Genomic DNA, 19,789 nt, shown 5'->3' on the forward strand with positions numbered 1-19,789 from the left:
GACCCACAGGCAAATTCTGACACAGACAGAATGTGACCCTTGTTCTCTGCTTAAATTGTGACTGACTTGTTCACCTGTTTAACACACATACAGAGCCCACTCCTAGTGGGAGGGCTATCATGTCAAGCACGGAAGTGCATACGTGAGGATCCATGTAGACGTATGAAGCAGACAAAACCTGAGTGAAGAACCACACAGAGGAGAGCACAGGGAGAAAAGGAACATGGGTGATCATGTGCCTGAAGAAAAGCACACAACCAGAAACACGTGCCACAGGGGAGGCTGGGAACATGACAAAAGTCCCACGCAAGTTAACCCACAGCCCTGAAACACACTGCACTGTCCAGCATCAGCTCTCACTAATTAGGACACACAGTCATTATGGGTAGAGGAAAATACAACCTGAAAAAGATGGAGGAGACTAGCTCAGATGGGCCCAAACCAGCCGGTTTAGAGGCTTGGTCAGCTAAGTGTTATTCTTAGCTGCATGAACACAGCTTTTATCCTAGCTAGAAAACTGCACGTTTTTGAAATTCTACTTCTTTGTGTTACAGCTTCCATCTGAGTGCGTGGTCCCCGCTGGGGGCAGTGTTGTGGGAGGCTGAGGGATCTTTTAGCCACAAGACTTAGCTGACAGAATAGTTGGGACATTGCTTAGGTCATAGCTTGGCAGCTTCTGGCCTTAGCTGTCGCCCCCGCCCCACCCCTCTGGCTGCCAACACGCTGTAATACTGCACCATATTTCTCCCTTCACAGAGCAAGCTGCTCCCTGCTCCACACCCTTTTCACTTTAATGGTCCGCGTGCCCTTAAACCATCAGCCCAAATAAGTCCTTCCTCCCTTACGCCATTTCTGTCAGACATTTGGTCACATCCATGATAAAAGTAACTAAGACACTGCTTTTGGAAAATCGCATTTATAAATAACCTAATGATTTCTTTCTTTGGTGCACCTATTCTTCCAATACAAGGGATGTGTTAGGTCCCACATACCAATCTAGGAGACCATCAACAAGAGAACCACAGATTCTTGGATGCACTGGGAGCTGGGCTGTAATAGCTTACTAAGTCTGCTGTCTTTGTGTCTGTGCTATGGGAGCGAGACAAGCGCCCCCAGTCTGTGGAATGCTGGCCTTGAGGTGAAAAGATAGTGGCCAGCATGGTTTAAGTTTTTCTTCTTAGAAGAAACTCACCATGAAGATGAAAGGTGAAGACACCTTCCTCCACTGTTATATTTAGTCCCAATTTCAAAATGTAGGGTAGCCAAAAAATGGAAGAGTCTATTTACTAATGAAGGCAGAGAAGAAGATACGGGTTCTCTACAGCTAAGTAATGCCATTCTCTGTGTTTTCACTCTTGCTGCCTATGTCTTTACAACAAGGAAACGGAAATGCCTATTTGAGGTAGAAACATGGAGATTTTCCTCCAAGATCCGAGCCCAGCTTCTGTAGGAGCAGAGGCAGGGTAGTGTTCTTGCTTTAAGCTGTGTTAATTGACAGCTACAGCTGGTATAGTGTGAGCTAGAAGACCACAGTCTGTTCCAGGTTCAAATATGTGTATGGATAAACAGGAAATCTCCTGAAAGTCCAAACCACTGATGAGGGGAGACTATGGGAGGAGAATGAATATTCAGGCTTTATTTCAGACCAACTGTTCCGTGATTGTCGGCAGCCACGTGCTTCCCTTTTGTCCCAAGGAGGCCTATTGCAGTGTGCAGTACACCCGTAGGTGAAGAGCTCAGCTCTGGCTAACACATGTTCTTAAACAAAATCACTCTTTGCTAGCTTTCTAAATAATCTTAGCTATAATGTGGAAATACATTAATTTTAAAAATCAAAATAAAGTATGCACCTTCTGAAAAGCAAGATATAAAGGAAAACCACTCGCTGATGATGAAATTCATATTCCACGTTTCCTTCTCACCATTTAACCCCTTAGGGTTCTGTCCATACCCGTGGCCGTATGACTGTCCTTCTACGGCAACGGTGCTGAGTTGTGACCGGCTCTCAATAGTCCCTTTCTGCATGGGAGGTATGTTCCAAGCCTGTGGCCAGCTCAGAGTTAGCTGCCGATGGGTGTCCTGGGTGCAATTATCCTTTGTTTTATGTTTGACCCGAAAGAATTTGTTTCTTTTGTAAGGGGAAAAAATGACAAAGAACTATATTCATGTTTCTTTCAAGAGTGAAATAACTACAATTGGATGAGATCACTGTTGTAGTACATCAAGTTTTCACTCATCAGAGGCAGTTTTCCTGCCATCTCTCGTCTAAGAGGAGACGGCACTTCCTTTCCCTGCTCCTTAAAACCACCCTTTACAGGCAGAAGATGAGGCACGAGTTAACATCCAAGGAGCCACACTTCTACTTTGATTATTACTAAAACTAAGCAGCATGTATTGCAGAGAAGAGCCTGGGCGCCATGAGATTTCTTGGTTGGTTCCTTAGAGAGGAAATGGTCACTGTGTCATCTCACGCCCACAGCACTTGCTTTAGAATGCTACTGTACGTATGGTGGGACCATCTTATGCCAGAGGTGGGATACTGGGCTCCATGAATGAGGTACCACTTGTGGGAGGTCAGGATGTGTTCTGAGTCCTGAGCCACCACATGACCTCATCATTGTGTGACTGTCACGGAGTACTCTTAGAGAAAACTAGGTGGTAGAGTCGGCTGCCCATCTAGGACACAGCCCTGGACTGCATGTTGTGCACTGAACAGTGTGTAGCAGCTGCAGCTGCACTTTCTCTACATAGCTAGGTATAGAAGAGGCACAGCAGGAATGCCATGCAATAGGAATCTTTAGCACAGCAGGAATGCCATGCAATAGGAATCTTTAGTTCCATTATAATCCTATGAAACATATGTGCAGCTTGTTATTGACCAAGATGTCCTTATGTGACTTGTGTCTGTGTACAGAGTTAAAGCCATGGCAAGTTAAGGAGACATATATACTTGGTATTTACAGAAGATGACTATAAAATAGAAGATGATATCCAACATCAGATGGTACTCGTGTAAAATGTTTCAAATTTTATTAACTTCCGTAAAAATGTACATATGCCCCTTGGCCAACACTAATTTATTCTTGGACAGAAGACAGAATATTCATGAATTCAAACTAATGCAAGTAATTGATAAGAAAAGTAAATTGGGGTGAATAGAAAAATATGCAATGCTGAAGAAATCCATGTAATTATGTACTATGCCTTCCCCATGAAGAAGATGGGAGTTTAACTCCCTGTTCCTTGAGTATGGGCTGTACTTTATGACTTTATTCCAGAGAGCAGAGTATATACAGACTGTGCAGAAAACAAAGCTGGAAGAACTGCGTGCAGCAGAGAAATCTGGAAACACTATGTTGGCCAGGTGGTCAGCATTACTACTGGATGGCCAGGGGTCAGGGTTAGAGCATCTACTTTTGATATGAAATGCTCACACTGAAAGGCGATCTCACACTTAACATTTGTTGCTGTTCCGTATTTTGAGACAGGGCCTCTCTATGTAGCCCTGGCTGGACTGGAATTCATAGAGATCTTCCTGTTTCTGCCTCCTGAGTCCTGGCATTAAAGAAAGCCACGTGCCACTACCACCAACCATATGAATCAGTGTTCTATTGCTGTGAAAAAGGGTGATGACCTTGGAAACTCTTATTTAAGAAAGAACCAAACTAACATTTAATTGGGGCTTAAATGCAGTTTCAGAGGTTTAGTCTGTTCTGGCTGTGGCAGGGAGCACGGAGGCATGCAGACAGACATCTCGCTGCAGGAGCTCAGAGTTCTCTGCCAGGATTTGCAGGCACAGGAAGGAAAACGGCTACCGGGTTTAGGCCTTTGAAACCTCAAAGCCCACGTCCAGTGACACACTTTTTCCAGCAAGGCTACACCAATGCCAACAAGGCCACAGGTCCTAATCCTTTCAAGTAGTGACACTCCTTAAGCATTCCAACATATGGGCCTAGGGCTGCCATTCTTTTTAAACCACAACAGATAGTCCAGTAGACCTGACCAGTAGTTCTCAAAACTGTCAATGTAGAAAAAAAAATCTGAGAGAAACTGCTGAGGTGCATAAAAAGAGAACGAGTGGATAATAAATTGCATGAGAAAGCATGGCACGAGAGAGACACTAGAATGCAACTATGAAATCCAGTGTTTAATGCTATACCATGGTTGGTTCCTTAACTGTGACAAATGTCAATAAGAGGGCACATGTGAGGGACTCTCTACTTATCTTTGTAACTTTTCTATAGATGCAAAATTGCTTTAAAGAAAACGGTTACTCACATTTAAAAGATTAGCATTCTGCTCTGCTGACGTAGCAGAGTTCCTGTGTATCAATCAATACATCTCTTCTTTCTTCCTGCTCACACACAGCTACCCGCCAAGCCATATGGCATGAGTAACTTTTCTGAAACATAAGAATATTCCATCTTTACAGCCAAATGTAGTCAGTCCTATTTTTGGAGTCTTAGATTTCTCAGGAATAAGTTGGGTCATGCCCTCAGTAATGTGTCACAAATGCTCAAAAGATAACATCCAAGAACCCAAAGTTCTCAGTGACTGGGAAAGATAGGGCAGCCTTCAGCTGCCTACGCACTGCGAGCGCATTGCATGAGACTCAGGACACAAGCGATATGGTGGCACATTAGTCTCTGAAAGTAACATTTTGTGGGAGCCAAACCACAGCAGCGTTCACTTGCTGAGTGGGTCTTCTCAGGAGGCAAAGAGGAGGACTGATGAGCCACTATTTTACAGTGCAAATGGGACTGTTTCTCTGATATGCCTCGCCTATCCACTAGAATTACAAAAAGTGACCTTCCTGGGAAAATGCAGCATTTTCTTTCATAATGGTTTCAGCTATTTCATTTGAGGGAGGATAAAAAGTTGGTATCGATAATGTCTACTTAAAAAACAAAAACAAAACAAAAAAAATAACCAACCACTGTGAGGTTACTAGAATTGTTAGTAAGAATTTTGCTTTTGTTAACATTTTAATCGCACAATTTGAAGAAATGAGTGCAAATGCCATTAAAGTATGTTGGGAAAACACACATGGCTTCCTAAATATTAGGATTTAAAATCAAGACTCAGTGGAACCACACATTTTATGTGTGTAGTGATTTCCAGCATAAGGAGGAGAGCATGCTTTTTGACAGTAAGCACGTACTATGGAGTTTTAGCAGAGACAGAACAGACTGCCGACCTGAGTCTGTGAGTCTAAAATGAATGTCAAAAGTAGTTCACATAATATGTATGTCACATCATGTTAGAATACTCGAGAGAGAGCCTGTGTGCACATGCGCACGTCTGTGTGTATGTGGGTGTGTGTGTGTACACGCCGTGTGCATGCATGCATGCATGTGCAGGTTTCTCTCTCTGTGTGTGTGTGTGTGTGTGTGTGTGTGTGTGTGTGTGTGTGTGCGCGTGTAAATAATGAGAATGATCTCTTTAACAGAATCAATGACATATGAACGTTAGGCTACTGAGCATTTAACAATAACCTCTTAACTCCTCAACATAACTCTGCAAGGTACAAGACATTGGTTTGTTACAAGCGAAAGAGGAGAGGGCATGAGAAGTTAGGACACATTCAAAGCCCTTCAGCTTAAACAAGAGTCATTCTTGACTCTCTGGCTGCCTCCAATGCCTCTTTCCTGCATATGTTCTAGCTTTGCTTTAATTTATTTACATATTTTTCAATTTTTGAGATTATAATTTAATTAAATCATTTCTCCCTTCCCTTTTCTCCCTCTAAGTCCTTTCATATAGCCCTTACAACTCTCCTTAAAATTCATGGCCTTAAAAAAAAAAGCCTAATTGTTACTGCATGCACACATGTATGTTTACATATTTGTAAGAATAATGTATTCAGTCCACATAATGCTACCTATATGTATGTTCTAAGTGCTGACTATTTGGCACTGGGCAACCATCTGATGTGACACGGCTCCTGCTCCCAGCTCTCCTCAGTTGCCTCAGCTCTTCTATGCGCTACGGCAAGTTCACTGGTGTCATCTCTGTTCAGCTCACATTTTGGGCAGTCACCACTACTCAAGTAAATACTTTTTACTAACTAAGTGTTTCAAGTCATCTAAATTTCTAAGCCTCGATTTCACTTGGTAAAATGAAGTTGGCAGGTTGATTTATAATCTTTGCTTCAGTTCTAAAATAGTTATATAATTTATATACAGAATAACAAATTACAATTCACAATGTATTTATTAAAATGGGGTCATTAACACTTGTTTTTGCTATATTTTCTGACGATGGAGATCTGTGTTAGAGTTATCCATTTTTCTCAAATTATTTCAATCTAATTTATTAGCTGGGACTAGTGAGCTTACCTTTTTCAATGTTCCTACAGTTTACACATAAGAGAAGATGTAGTGCTTTCTATACAAACAATATACTTAATGCTTTGCCTTCTATGGAATCTACAACTTGAATTTAGATATTACTAATGCAATGAAAGTCATTTTGTGGATCTAAAAACAATTAAAACATTTATTTTAATTCACATTCTTAAAATACAATGATTTTAAACAAACAGTACTTATAAGCACATTTATAACATGGTAGACATAAATATAAATGAAATGTATAATTATATAAATTTTCATATATTTTAGACAAAAGAACAACCTCTTTATATTCAGTTTTGGAAATACATTAACATGGATCATTGAAAAGGATGTACCATCACAAAAAGTGCTACAAAATGTTCACATTTATGTCAATAATAAGGCATATTTCCTATGTAGATGGCTTATGAAAACTATGTAAACACCTAGTTTAATCACTAACCTCAGATGGTAATGTTAGTTAACTGTAAATGAAGTACATTTTTATCAGTACAAATGTTCCTTTAAATTTAAATAACACAGCATTTTTTTTTATCAAGAGCACACTACAATTATTAAATGAACATGCAGGGCATATTAAAATTAGAATAATTCCTATACTTTTCTGCACAGTGATTAGCTTTCCTCCTGATATTCTGTTTATGAAAAAATAGACTTAAGCCTTTGGCACAGAATTAATAAATTATAACCAATCAAAAGAAATAACATACAATTGTATTGGCACAGAAACTCCCCTATTACTATTTATCTAATCCCTTTGTAGTTTATTGACCAATGGCAGTCCTGCTTAGTCTTATTTAGAATAAATAATGAATATTCCAGAAGTGAAAGTCATATTTGGGTGTCTGCCTACAACTAATTGGAAAGGAGTAAAACTGAGAGTGTTTAACAGTGGATCAGAGCCATCTGTACTGTGGCCAACAGATTTTTAACCAGGTCTTATCAGAAGTGATATGTACCACCATGAGATGTTTTTATTAGAAAGCAGAGGAGGGGAAAGGAAATGCAGATCTCATAAGCTGGGAACATATGTGGTAAGGAAGGAAGACAAACCAACTAAGAAAGAAGCAGAGAAAGTTCTTCAAAAACTGGTTCAACCACAGCCAGAAGGGATCAGAGGAGAACAAAGAAGGAATGCAGCAATCCTTCAGGAGGGTGGAGAGGGCCACATGGGTCTAAGAAAACCATCTTGAATTAGCAAAGAATCACTGGAGAAGTTTCAAATTTCCCTATTGCTTTGTTGAAACTGACATTGAAAGAATTAAGTTAACTGGAAGCATTCTTCTGACCTCATTCATAGCCACCAGGAGTCACAAAGGGAGTAACAGGACAGCCTCTGCTGACGGCAGAAGCACCTTCACACTGGCTCTAGGCTCCAGTGTGGAGTCTTGGTCATGGGAGAATGTCTCTTTCAGTGCTGTGTCTTCAGAGACAACAGAAATACTCTGTACTTCTCATATAAGCCCAATAGCTTCATTTTTCTCCCACACGGGAAAAAAACCACAAGGGATCTGAATTCATATTTTTTCCCAAAGTCCATTCCATTCATTAATTTTTTTGTTTCAATTTTTATATAAATTTATTTTATTCTTCAGAATAAAACTATGAACATGACACCATTTTATCTCTTTTATGATCTTTGCTTGCCTCAAGGCCTTCAAGAGTAAAATGACAAAGAACATCAAACAGGTTCAATAAACTAGGAAAACTTTTCCTCTAAAGCTGTTAAGGTACGAATAGACACAGAGACTATGAAGAATCACAGAGCACTGAATTTTCAAGAGTGAAATCATACCAGAATCGGGACAAGTTGTCACCAACATCGTACGAAAGTAAGTGGTCAGGAAGGTCGCTGATGGTGCCCTGCACTGCCAGCACATGTGGGGCCAGGGTGAAGGGTACGTCACTTAGGAGCTCAGCTGTTAGTGAGTTGCTCTCCAGAGTCTGGCCTGTCTGATTTCCTGCCTCGGGGCCTGATACAGTCACATTGGATGTGTCTTCTTTGCCGGTCTAAAAATACATACACATTTAAAACATTTAGAACATATGAACTGTGAGGTTTAGTAATGGTAAATGTGGCACCAGTACATCAAAAAGCCTGGGAGATGTGTAATATGTAAATACTGCCAGATTTGAACACAAGCATTTACCCATTCGAGAGAGACAGCCATCCAAATCCCTACATGATTTAAAATTCTTACAGCCTGCTCTTAATCAGAGTGGCCACCCATAGATCGAAAATTTACTCTTGGTAACACTCTAAGCCAGAGGTGTCTCCAGAGCCTGTCTCTGTTTTCACATTTCCATGGATACTTTCGGGCTCTGCTCAGTGCTTAGCTTCTCCAAGAAGTGTTCTATCAGAGCTGTCTGCTTTAGAACACTTATAAGGCAAACTGCTCAAGGTATGGTTAGGTGTTCTGATGTGCCTCCTTACTAGTTGCTACTCTATATGCATTTCACCTTCAAGAAGCAGATGCTAGGATCCGCAAGTCAAGTGATCTGTCTTTGCGCCCAGACCTGCCACAATGTACTGTTTTATTGTGACACACTTGAGGTTTACCTTTAGTGTGCACCATGAGTATGGGCTGGAACCAACATGGTATTGCACAAAGTTTCAACTAAATATTGATGTAGCTTGGTCAGTGTCTTTTAAATTGGCATATGTTGTACACAGTAGTTTATCAAAAGGCATGCACTAATTAGGATGTTCAGAGCACTCTCCATCTATCTGAATACCCATTAGTAGTAGAGTGGACAGTGTCTATATAACAATGAAGACGAATGGCCAGCTACTATAAGCAACTGAAAGGTAATGCAAATAATTTTGAAAAACAGTCTTTTTCTTATCCTCCAACCTCATGCATAATGACCCTCATCTTCACAGAGACCCACTAAGCCTCTCTTGAACAGGCCTTGACCCATTACCCCTTGACCAACTCTTCTCCAATTCTAACACATTCTGGCTCCTGTTACTCACTCCCAGGTTGTTTCTGCCCAAGGCTTGCTTCTGTTCCTTCTGCATAGGAGGCCTTTCTTTTACATCCACACTGAGTTCCTAGCCTGTCTTCCCTAGATAGGTCTTGGCCTAGATGTCACCTTCTGAAAGAGGCCGCTCCCCACCTCTTACTTAAGCTGTATGCTACCCTCTGACCTCTGTTCTGTATCCCTGTTTCTCCCAGTTCTGCTTCTGGCTCCAGCCCTTAGTGTCCTCCCCTGTGCTTTATGACTCATTCTAGTTAACATCTCTCAGAAGCAGGTTTTAACCCTCATGCTACATCCAAGGGCCTTCATTGGTGCCTTGTGCACAAAAAAATGTTTATTGCACAGATGAAAGCAGAGACAGAGCTTAGATTCTAATGGTGATAAATGCTGACAGATTCCTTGTCTAAGGAGAACAATTTTATATATGAGAAACAGCATTTCTGCCATACCTTTTACTGAAATATACAATACCTACAGGAAAGGATACATGCACCGTCAAGGTAGAAATAGCTAGATTCTTACAAATGGAATACATGAGAGCAGGCAGCACTATGATCAACATACAGCATACATAGTATTCTTTTCTAGTCGCAGTCTATTCTTCCCTCAGTCACCATCTTGAGTTCCAACAGTATGGAATGGTTTGATCTATGTTTCAATTTTCAATGGATGCCACCACTCAGGAAGGAAGCTTTTGCTTTGGCTTCTTTCAGCCAATATTATCTGTATATGATGCATCTATACTGTTTACGTGTTATATGAAAACATGTTGAGGAATGTATTAGTGTAGAGGATGCATACTAATAGATATCTTAGAAGTTTTTTTTCGGGGCTGGAGAGATGGCTCAGAGGTTAAGAGCACTGCCTGCTCTTCCAAAGGTCTGAGTTCAATTCCCAGCAACCACTTGGTGGCTCACAACCATCTATAATGAGATCTGGTGCCTTCTGCTGACCTGCAGTCAGAATACTGTATACATAATAAATAAATCTCTTTAAAAAAAAAGAAGTTTTCTGGTTGCTATTTGACAGTGGACATTGGGTAGGGAGAAGGCTAACCAGCAAAGGAAGAAAGACGATAGTAGGGAACAGAGCTTACCATGTTGACTAAGGTTGTAACTGCAAAGGTGAGATGAAATGATTGACTTTTGGACTGACTTTGAGTACAAATTCAAGAAGCTTTGCTAATTAAATGGAGGGGAGGTAGGAACAAGAGTGGAGTTAAGAATAAATCCAAAGTTCTTGGCCTGACAATGAGAAGGATTAAGTCGGCCAGATCACAGGATCTATGCTGTGGGCAGGCTTGGGCAGTTACCCTGACAGTAGAACTTTTAGTAGGCAGACATATGATTGGAGTCTGCAACCCTGTGAGAGCTGCTAGGCAAGGTGGGGGAGAAGGAGTACTCGTTTTCTAGGCACTGTGCTGCGTATGGCTGAGATGAGGTGGGTTTTGGAAAGGTGTACGGTATCAAGTGAAGCTTCTTTTCACTTCTGTTTTCATTTTAAGTTGGGAGAAATGGTTATAAGATAATGAGAAGAAAAAGGCTTTTAAGGAAAAAAAATCATTGACGTTCAGTAGAAAAGAAAGTATTCTCTTCTCAAGGTGTCTCCAACAGTCTAGATAAGGACCCTTAAGGAACACTCGTCTAGGGAATGACTTGGAACCAAAGAAGCTTCCAAGACATCTCTATTAACAGTGGTGTTATCCTTTCATGAGATTTTAAAATTATTACATTGTATGTGCTTAGTTCTATTCTGCTTGTCCATAAACATGACCCTACAAACATAACTTTATTTAATCCACATAACAACTTTATGAAATAGGTACACAACACCGAGAACCTTTCTTAGGTCTGCAGTAAAATCAATATACTACCCCCTGCTATGAGAAAGCTTATTATAAAAATGCAGATATGCGGGGCACAGGTCTTGCCCGATTCCTCGACTCTAACTGGACTTCCCAATGCTAAATATCCTAGGGTCAACCAAATGCATAGAGAGTAGTGAAGAGTGACAGCCACTCCAGACATGTAGAGGGCTTCAGTAAGTGCTGGCTTGTGTGGAAAACTGACACGGAAGTAACTATTGTGTATGCCATGAAACTCTCAAGATTATGTACATGCCAGGGCTTAGGTTACCTGAAATCAAGATGGTAGAGTAGTCATGAGCACATGTTCTAGATCAGACTGCTGGGGCAGAAAGCCCAGAACAATAAGTCTCTGGGCTATGCCATTTCTCTGTTTCTTTAGCTGGAATATAAGGTCAAGAATGGCCTTTTTCTGTTTTATTTCTTTGTTTCTTAACCTTAGTAGCAAATCCTTCTTAGACTATCTTATTTTATATCCTAACTTCCCTCTCTTTCTCCTTCCCCTGTTTTGTTTTTGAGACAGGGTCTCTCTACATCGTCCTGGCTGCCCTGGGGCTAAGTAGACTAGGCTGTCCCCAAACTCACAGAGATCCACCTGCCTCTGCCTCCCAAGTGCTGGGATTAAAGGAATGTGCCACCACAGCTGGCAAATCTCCTTTCTGCTTGTGCACAGAACACTATTGATTTGTTATTTAACTAGCCCCTTTAAGCTTTCTTTAAGTCTCACCTTTTCCACTATGGAGGTGGTAGATTACCTATTGACATTCTCCTTACTACACCCAGAACTTTGAAGGCATAACTCCTTAGCGCAGTGTTTATTCCCTTTTGTGCTTTTACCAATCCTTGTATTTCCTTTAACAATCATTATTATTTGGCAAAAGACAGTTTCCTAGAAGGCAGGAATACACCAAACCATGTCTGGTACTATAAAGGACTTGGGCTATGTGGCATTTTTCTCAATTTCTGATAAAGCAGCCGCCTAGGCCTTAGCCCTCCAGTCTGTAAGATGAGTGAAAAGAAACAAAATGATGGTGATGGTAATGGTGGTGATGATGAAGAGAGAACAACTATCACATACTGAACACATACGTGGTGTGGGGCTGTACCTAAGCTGCTCTGATGGCTGCAGGGTGTGCCACCTGAAAGGTAAGAGGACAGGGAGGAAGGATGTTTAAGGAAGATGTCTTAGTACTCAGACAGTCAGAGATGAGATGGAGACTCAAACCAATGGCCTCTTAATACTCTGTGCTGTGAACCTACACATTTCAGATATGCCCTGCAAAGATGCCAGATTAACTGAGCTGTGACAGTTTGTGGCAATATTGGAAAAGACGATAATCACTAGACTGCATACCTTGGCTTAGTCTAGAAGGAAAAAAGACTCTAAGGTCTTTTACTGTTAGGAAGAAAGGATGGAGAAAACATCCTGCAGACAGACTCAAAAGAGATGGAAAAGCAAGTGCAACTGAAGATGAATTCACCCCACGGGAACAAGTCTACAGTAAAAGGTCCCAGTGATGCCAGCTGAGGCAGATAGGAAGGCATGGGGGAATTCTGTGCCACAGAATTCCTTCTGTCTCTGTGCACGTCTGTACCTTTTCCTAAATCAAAGTTTTGAAAGTTTTATTTAGTTAAAAATACCACTACCAGTGATCTACCGAATGCCTGTTAGAACGATCTCGGCTTCAGCTGTGCTGGATGGGTGACTCCAGCTTCCCTCTCTTAGCAGTTGGCTTGGTTCAACGTTACAGTCTCCAAGGAGGCTGCCTGCCCTCTTGGCAGCAGGGTGAGTGCCATGATGCAGCTGCTGTTGGCATGCTGAGAGCTACAAGAAGAGAAATTATAAGGCAAAACAAGAGTAAGTCGCAAAGAAAATGTGAGTCAAAATTCAAGGGCCCCGTACCAGCTAAGCCAGATCACTAAGCCTTTAGCTTGGCAGCTCATGAAGGTGGAGGTGGGGCTGAGTGCTGGAACAGGTGCACCGGTTCTCTGCAGAGAGCAGCCCTCACTCAGACACGAGTCTTGTGATTTTTTTTTTTACATTTGCATAATGAAATGGATCTTTACTGGGAAGAATTAGTATGTTAACTACAATGGGACAGAAGAAAAGAATCAATTAGCCTTTTGGTTAATAGCCAAATTGCAGCAAACCATTTCAAACACGATGTTCCTACAACAGACTTGCTGCTTTGTGATTAGTCCTGCTCAAGGCAATGGCGCTGGGTCATGGTTCCAGGCTCTCGTTCTTCATCCAGCTTGAAACTTCTTTTCCAAAGCAGCATTTCCCTTATATTATTAAAGATGAGTAAACCACGACAGACTTTGTTTTGAATATCACAAAGAGAAAATTAATGTCCTTATCTATAACACCAATAACCATGTTTACAGTGAGCTTCCCTCCTCCCTTTTGTTTGTGTAAAAACAATTTTGTGGCCATCAGGTAACCTGTTAAAGATTGGCTGGCCACATTCACTTTTAGTTCCTTCTGATAAGAAGGTTCACAGATAGTATTCTTCTCTACTGTGGAAGGGTCATAAAAATTCATCATGTTCCATTTGAAGAGTCTTCCAAGAGGCTAAGTAAGAGGAAAAAAAAAAAAAAAAAAAAGAAAAGAAAAGAAAAGAAAACAACACACTCCGAGAATAGAGAAACTCGGTCGCTTCCCCAGAGCAGCAGGCAGTTGGTGACATCCTTGTGAACCTTGCCTGGGTGTTGGGAAGCAAAGAGCTTCAGGTTCTGAACAGATCACTACATTTCCCCCAGCTCAAAAGTCCAGTCAGCACCACGGAATCTACTGCGAGGCAGCAGCTTCGCAAACTTACCAGCACCCATCTGTTTACCCATTTCCAAGCAAACTATGAATGCTGGTTAAAACAAGCCCACTGTGCTTGGCACTATAGAAGGCTGCCTGCCCTTTTCTACAGCTCATGCTTTAGACAGAGATAAAAGTGGGTCCCGTAAGAGCAAAATACTGATGCACTGAAATTGAGAAATCAAGCTCAACAAGAATAGCAACAGAACCTACTGAAAGAATATAAAGCCAGGTACAAAACAAAGCAGGTAGCCATATCAGGCATAGTTCTAGGAAGCAAGCCACACAGAGAAAAGGTACTATCAAGCTCTGGCCTTCCACGCCTTTAAACTGTAATGTCTATAAATAAAAGACATGCTTCTCTGAACAATGGCTCAAACAAGTAACCCTGTCATTTTATCTCCCCAGATAGCCATCCATTCTCTTCTGGCTTCAGCTGGCATCTGCTTTCATTACATCAGCTTCTAGCTGGTGGGGTGAGGTACAGGGGCAAATCTGAGTTAGAAGCACCAGGGGACAGAGGTCAAAAGGTGACACAGACACAGCACAGATAAGCGAAGAGTGTTCAAGCTGCTGCTGCTGCTTCTTCCTCCTCATCTTTTTAAAGTTATTTGCTAATAAATGTCTGTCTAGCTACTAAAAGTACCAGAGGACTGATCCCTGCCCCTTGCAACTGTGAAAGCCCCAAGTAGTGGCTCTTTTCACTTGGAATAAATTATATTGCAAAAGTAGAGGCTGTTTTTTATTTTTCTCACAATTTGTAATGAGCAGGACAGCATGTGATATAATAAGTACCCAATAAACATTTTAAATATAACCAAACCTGCCCTGCCTTGTTTCTCATGTGCTCTCAGAATGGAGCTGTTCCTTACTTACTTTTGGTTTTAGAAATGGAGTCCAGAGTCTTGTACCCGGGAAGTGTGTGCTCTACCATAGAGATTCACCGCCAGCGCAGACTTGGTTTTAACTCAAGGGTTAGGTGTCAGAAATAAGCAAGTCTATTTTGCCACAGATAGAAATAAATTAGGTTGGAGACATAATACACACACACACACACACACACACACACACACACACACACACACACACACACACACACACGTTTCCTATGTGACTTGAGCATTAACTCCCTGGGCCAGAGATGTTAGTCCAACACGTTGGTTTTAGTAGCAGTGGGGTTCCTCACTCTAAAAAGGGAGGTCAGAAAGATGGTGGTGTGCTCTCTGCGCCCTCTCCTTTTTTTGGTCTTTGACATCATTTCAATTTATATTCTGGCTCATGACTCTTTTCAGTATTTGTTTCCTTTTCTCTCTCTTTCCTCCACCACTTCCACCTGCTTTTGCTTCCTGCTTGTTCTATCTTTCTTGAAGCAGAAAAGAGGAGGAGGAAGAGGAAGAGGAAGAACCATCTGCCTTCCTTTTCTCAGAACTCTGGCTGAATGTGGACCAGTGCAGAAGGGGAAGTAAACTGGCTCACTTCTATAATCTGTTTCAGGCTTTCTTGGAAAAGCGGCCTGTCTGAAGCTGGAAACTCAGCTCTACCAGCCCCCTCGATGGGGCTGTAGTGGGCAGAGGAGAGACAGTTTTCAGGAAAGGAGTGAGGCAAGGGCAGGGTTTTGAGCACAGTCCTGCTTTGATGCTGCTTTTCAGAGACAAAAGGCTGACCCAACCACTTCCTTTTTAAAAGCAGGTTTAAGATTACTTTATAAAAAGTAATGATGTCTAGCTTGATGCCATCTCACATTTCCCCTGCGGGCCTCCCTGTCATTCTCTACAGACTTATGTCACCTTTCTCCTCTTTCCTGCCCCTACATCACCTTCTCAGTCCTGGGCAGCTGGAGCAGGTGTCTACTCTGATGACATGGGAGCGATCAGTGAGGATTACCGCGCTCCCTCCCTCTGCTGTGCCCACCTGGACTCTGATCCAGAGCAAACTGCTCACTGTCCCAGTTCTTCCAAGACAGCTCTGCCATTAGGAGGCCTCTCTGAGCTGTTCTTTCCCTTAATCAAATTGCGCATTTAACAAACTGACCCTCACAGCTATCACTCAGTAGGCTGTCACCTACTTTACTAGCATGCTTTCTTTTAGGGACAGTTGCTGCCGCTGGCTGCCAGGCATTCACCCCTAGCCTACTGAAATCCCTGCATTCTACATCTGCTTTTCTACCTCTGCTTCACTAAAAAGCATTCAGGTATGTTATGGCCTCTGACCTGTTTGTACATTTAGGGCTCCTGGCTCCCTTTCTGAGCTTTTTTTTTTAAATAGACATTTTTTTGTTGTTGTTGTTTTGTTTTTTGTTTTTCTAGACAGGGTTTCTCTGTGTAGCCTTGGCTGTCCTGGACTCACTTTGTAGACCAGGCTGGCCTTGAACTCACAGTGATCCACCTGCCTCTGCCTCCCGAGTGCTGGGATTAAAGGCGTGCACCACCACGCCCGGCCCTTTCTGAGCTTTGAGTCTTTGCCTTCAGTGCTGTTTCTCAGCCTCGCCCTCTCCTTTACAGTTTGTCCTGTCCTATTTCTGAAAAGATAGTGTTCTCAAAAAAGTACTTTTTCACTCTTCATAATCTCAACACACTCTATTGATGAACTATGACACCAACTGCCCTGCTCCTCCACTGACAAAAGCTCGACAGAAACCCAGACTCTTGGACATGGGCACAAGTCTTCACTCAGATTCCTGTTAAGCTTTTGGCGCACACGCACACATTTGCACCCGTTTCATGCAGACTCCTGCTGGAATCCACCAGGCCATCTTAAACTTGACTCAGAGTTTTCCTAAACTTAATGCTCTTCTAGTATTTTCTGTAGTGCTGTATAATTTCATGCAAGTGTTTTTTTGTTTTTTGTTTTTTTTTTTGTTTTTTCGAGACAGGGTCTCTCTGTGTTAGCCTGGGCTGTCCTGGACTCACTTTGTAGACCAGGCTGGCCTCGAACTCAAAGCGATCTGCCCGCCTCTGCCTCCCGAGTGCTGGGATTAAAGGTGTGCACCACCACGCCCGGCCTTCATGCAAGTGTTTTAACTTGTGATGTTTACATAGAAACGATTTTTTAAAAATGATTACATTAACCTAATCAAAGCCTTCTAATAAAGGCCAATAAGGAAATAACTTCCAAAGTTATTTGTCTGGGGTGTGTGTGCTGGATTTTATTTAAAGGACTTATATTTAGCCAGTTCCTTATGCATAAATGCCACCTGAGTGGATGGTAAAAGTCCAGAAATACAGACTGCACAACTATTGAAATAAGAGTTTAAGTTAGCAATTTAACTAGGTATTTTATACTGGCTTAAATCTACCAAGCTGGCAACAACATGTGGCCATGGTTAGAGAGCCACAGTATCTGATCGCAGCCAAGGTGACAAAGCAGCTCAGGCTTTTGTGCAGACATTCTTCAAGCTTATTATGTGCACCACAGGTCTGAAGAATTTGATATCCCCTATTAGTCACACCATTTATACAACCTCATTTATTGTGAATATCTCTTCAACTTCTTCAGCCCATACTGCAACACCATCACATTTTCCCAGGTCATTTCAAAGGACAATAATGGACATCTTGCACATCTTCTTTGCATACTGATTATAAATCTTGCTCAACAAATAATTTTCACTTTGCAAACAATAAAATACCTTAGCTGTTTGCATATACAATAAACTAGGAAGTAGACACTTTCTATTTTTTAAGTACTTTCTATCTTTAAAGCTCAGAAGGAAATAGTTATACAGGTTTGGATTTATATATTGAATAGACACAATTTATATATTGGTTAAATAAAATAATAAATACAGTCAGGAATATAAAAATGTAAATGTAAAATTTTTAGACAATAACTTCTGTTTACTTTTTTAGCCTGTTTTTGTTTATCTGCCTTCCTTTTCTCAAAACTGAGCCATCTTGCTGTTCCACACTGTGCATTTTCATATATGCACAATGAACAATAATTAGTTTTATTGTTTTCATCTCAATGTTGATAGAATGAACATCTGAAAATTTTAAGCTATATAATAACTATATAATCAGGTCACACCATGCCTGTTATTTGAAGATGACGTTAATATGCTCTGCTGTTTGCACTTGTTCTGGAGGGTATGCTGTCATTGTTTCCATTATTTTGAAAAACATATCATATTAAATATGTACTGGGAATTGTCATATTTTTAGCCAGAATTCAGATGCAAATATTATGAGGATGTTATTTTCAACCTGCAGATAAATATGAAATCTGAGAAAATAAGGTAATGCTGCAGGCCTAGTATCAGACAATAAGAAATTATCCAACAAACAAGGCAATTAATTAGAAATGAAAAGCCTATTTTCTTTGTGATTTGATGCCTGGACAAGTCCACACACTTGGAGACATTACAGCTAGTGGATATAAACTGTATATCTTCTTTAAAAAGTTTCATGTTTATTTATTTAGTGTGTGTGTGTGTGTGTGTGTGTGTGTGTGTGTGTGTGTGTGTGTAACCGATGAATGAACATGAACACATACACACATGCCGTAGTGCTTGTGTAGGCCAGAGGACAACTTATGGGGGTAAATTCTAAACTTCTACCATGTGGGCTCCAGGTACCAAACTTAGGTCTTCTGGTTTGGCAGCAAGTGCCTTTACATGCTGAGCCATCTTGCTGGCCCACACTGCATTTTCATATACGCACAACCATGAAAGCAAATGTGTTATACAACCCTGTATACAGAAGTCCTGAGGCAGGCTAATTAAATCTACCACTGAACACACATGGCGGTGTCCCTCGCACTTGCTGCACCTAGCCCAGAGCCCCCACTAGAAAACGTTTGGCAAACTGAAGAGGTGAGCAGAGAGCTGTGCTATTTGACCTTGGCTCTTGTTTTCAAACAGGTTATATTTCAAAATAGAAAATGGAGTTGGAAAAGTAAATACAGCTGTGTTTTCTTCACCCCTGTGTGAGGATGAAGGAGCCATTCAGGATGGTAGGAGGCTGAAGGAGTGTGCTATTATTTCACGACATAGAGAACGCAAATCGGCATTGCTTTCTTACTGCACCAAAATAGGCAGAGCAGAACATTCCCCATTTTCCATACCTTTAAGTGCATCAAGGAGAGGCGTAAGTCCCTTCACATGATACAACCATCACCACTTTCCACTGCTAGAACTGCCATTATCCCAAATGAAACTGTCATACTAAACAATACTAAACAAGCCACTCCTCACTCTTCCTTTCCCTGAACCCACAGTAATCTTTACTATACTTTTTCTTTTTTTATTTCTACAACTAGGTGTCTTCTGTATATGATATTACAAGGTAATTGTCCCATTGTGAGTGCTTTATGTTCAGTACAATATTTTGAAGACGCAGTCATACAAGCTGTAATTTGTATCAGAGCCTTCCAAGGTTGAGTGATACTCTACAGGCTGCACACAGCACACTTTGTTTACTATCTAGCTGCTGATGGAAATTTGGATGTCTAACATCTTTTGGATTTTGTAGGACAGTATTTTTAGGTGAGAGTAAAATCAACTAGGTAGAGAGCTGGGCAGCAATTCCAACAAGGCTAGCAGCAGCCAGGGGGTGAAGGACCCTGAGTGTGTGAGAACGGGGAGGCCAGGAAATAAGGGCTTCATGGCCCTGCTTACACTCAAGTTACTGCATACTTTTCTACAACACTTCGCTTGACTTAAACATCATAATTAAAGTTTTTACAACTTAATATTTTCAGAATTAAAATCGAAGCATAAGTTAAACGATCTCAGTCTTGTTTGAGGCGGCTCACAATCCCTAACCCTTCTGGCCACAG

At 41.3% G+C, this 19,789-nt stretch overlaps 1 protein-coding gene across 8 annotated transcripts in view; it reads right to left on the reverse strand.

The window, feature by feature from the left end:
• Positions 1-4,286: 4,286 nt before the first annotated feature.
• The window catches only part of UMAD1 (UBAP1-MVB12-associated (UMA) domain containing 1), a 168,286-nt gene continuing 152,783 nt past the window's right edge, over positions 4,287-19,789 (reverse strand). For 6 of the 8 annotated variants that reach the window (XM_084785926.1, XM_084785930.1, XM_084785929.1 and 3 more), the window contains exon 4: positions 6,486-8,366. In XM_084785926.1, coding sequence (XP_084642052.1) covers positions 8,106-8,366 — 261 coding nt within the window. In that variant the 3' untranslated portion in view covers positions 6,486-8,105. The other 2 variants (XM_084785931.1, XM_084785932.1) reach the window with 2 other exon arrangements.

This window comes from Acomys minous (genome assembly GCF_964271855.1).
Source record: "Acomys minous genome assembly, chromosome: 6".
Classification (NCBI taxonomy): domain Eukaryota; kingdom Metazoa; phylum Chordata; class Mammalia; order Rodentia; family Muridae; genus Acomys; species Acomys minous.